Source organism: Triturus cristatus, chromosome 7, assembly GCF_964204655.1.
Source record: "Triturus cristatus chromosome 7, aTriCri1.1, whole genome shotgun sequence".
NCBI classification, from domain to species: domain Eukaryota; kingdom Metazoa; phylum Chordata; class Amphibia; order Caudata; family Salamandridae; genus Triturus; species Triturus cristatus.
The window spans coordinates 1,780,130,137-1,780,131,854 of NC_140590.1; the positions used below are offsets into that span (position 1 = coordinate 1,780,130,137).

Below are 1,718 nucleotides of genomic sequence, written 5' to 3' on the forward strand. Positions count from 1 at the left end.
ACAAATGTGACAAATATTAAACATAGTTCACTCTTTAGTCTATACTTGGTAAAAAAGCTAAAAGATGATTAATCAAAAATATCTTCATTCTGAATACAAAACTGAAATCTTGCATATGTTGGTGTCCAAAATTATTGATATTAATGATAAACCATGCAACATTCTCATGAGTGAGACTCATTAAGAGTTTACAAATGTTTTGACCATAAAAATTAAACAGAGACTTTCAGGTCCTGCAGTTCATGCCTTACGTTTCCTCAGAACTTTTTTAAACTCTGTGTTTTTCAGACTGTATATAATGGGGTTACATAGTGGAGCAATAGCAATGTACATCAAAGACATGAGTTTGTCATCGTACTTTGAATATTTTGATGTTGGTCGCATGTATGTAAAACAGAGGGATCCATAGTATAAAATAACCACAGTGAGATGAGAGGCACATGTTGAGAAAGTCTTTTGCCTTCCCTGTGTTGACTGTATTTTCAAGATGGAAGAGATGATGTTGATGTAAGATGCAGAAATGAAAATAAAAGGGACCAATGCCACTATAGCACCAAGGGCATAGGTAAGCCTCTCAATATTTTGAGTATCTGAACACGAAAGTTTCAATAAAGCTGTCAAATCACAGTAGAAGTGGTTGATTGCATGAGAACCGCAATAGTTAAGCCTAGACATGAGTATGGTGTGAGGTATTGCATTCAGAAGTCCAAATAACCACGTTCCTGCAGCCAGCAACATGCACAAATTCCTGTTTATGATGGTTGAGTAACGTAGCGGATTGCAAATTGCCATGTAGCGATCAAAAGCCATGACTGCAAGGAGGATAAGTTCTGTAGATACCAGATCAAAGAAGCCATACATTTGCATTAGGCATTCTAAGTAAGAAATGTGTATGCCAACCAGAAATACATTGGCTAGCATTTTAGGAAAAAATATTGTTGTGTAAATAATGTCCAGGCAAGACAAATTTGTGAGGAAGAAATACATTGGTGTGTGCAAGTGTATGTTAGAATGGACAATTGCTATGATTAGAAGGTTACCAACCAAAGTCGCTATATAAATCAGCAATAAGAACATGAATAGAGGAATTTGCAATTGCTGGAGATCCCTAAATCCCAGAATCAAAAACTCATTTTTCAAGGTCAGATTTTCTTCTTCCATTTTTCAGTGTTGGAGTTTTTGCAGGTTGGTATCCTAGCACAAACTGCAGACAAAGAGGTGAGTCGTGTCAGTATACAACATTTGCTGTTGTGGGTGAAAAAAGAAGCTTAAATGAAGAAGCATGTTGAATTGTGAATGGAAAATCTACAGAGAACCCTCACATGTCCATTGATAGACACTAATTGGAAAAAAACACAATATACGCAATATTCTAGTGTGTTCGAGTATTTATCTCATTTCACATTTCATGAGCTTATTTTTACTTACATTCTACAATTTTATAATATTCTAATCCATTTGGTGCAGACAAAACAGATATGTACAACAAATAACACAAATCAAAATAGGGTGGACACTAAATGAAACGAATTGAAAAAGTTCTTTAAAGATCCAGCATTTACTCAACTCAGCAATTTATTGATAATGAGTCCAAATGAACTCACTCCAATCAATGTATAACCCCTATTATCACATGAGATTAAAGGCCAGTTGCAGTTTAATCACTTCTCTGCCAAGGCCAATCACATTCTTATTTCTTTAAGTGTAATCGGACATTT

The 1,718-nt window shown here is 35.1% G+C and overlaps 1 protein-coding gene across 1 annotated transcript; it reads right to left on the reverse strand.

Moving 5' to 3' along the window:
* Positions 1–240: 240 nt before the first annotated feature.
* Positions 241–1,182, reverse strand: LOC146813093 (olfactory receptor 5V1-like). The gene has a single exon (XM_085615260.1). It carries the CDS (start codon positions 1,159–1,161, stop codon positions 241–243), a length of 921 nt encoding a protein of 306 aa, XP_085471386.1. The 5' UTR covers positions 1,162–1,182.
* Between the last annotated feature and the right edge of the window lie 536 nt (positions 1,183–1,718).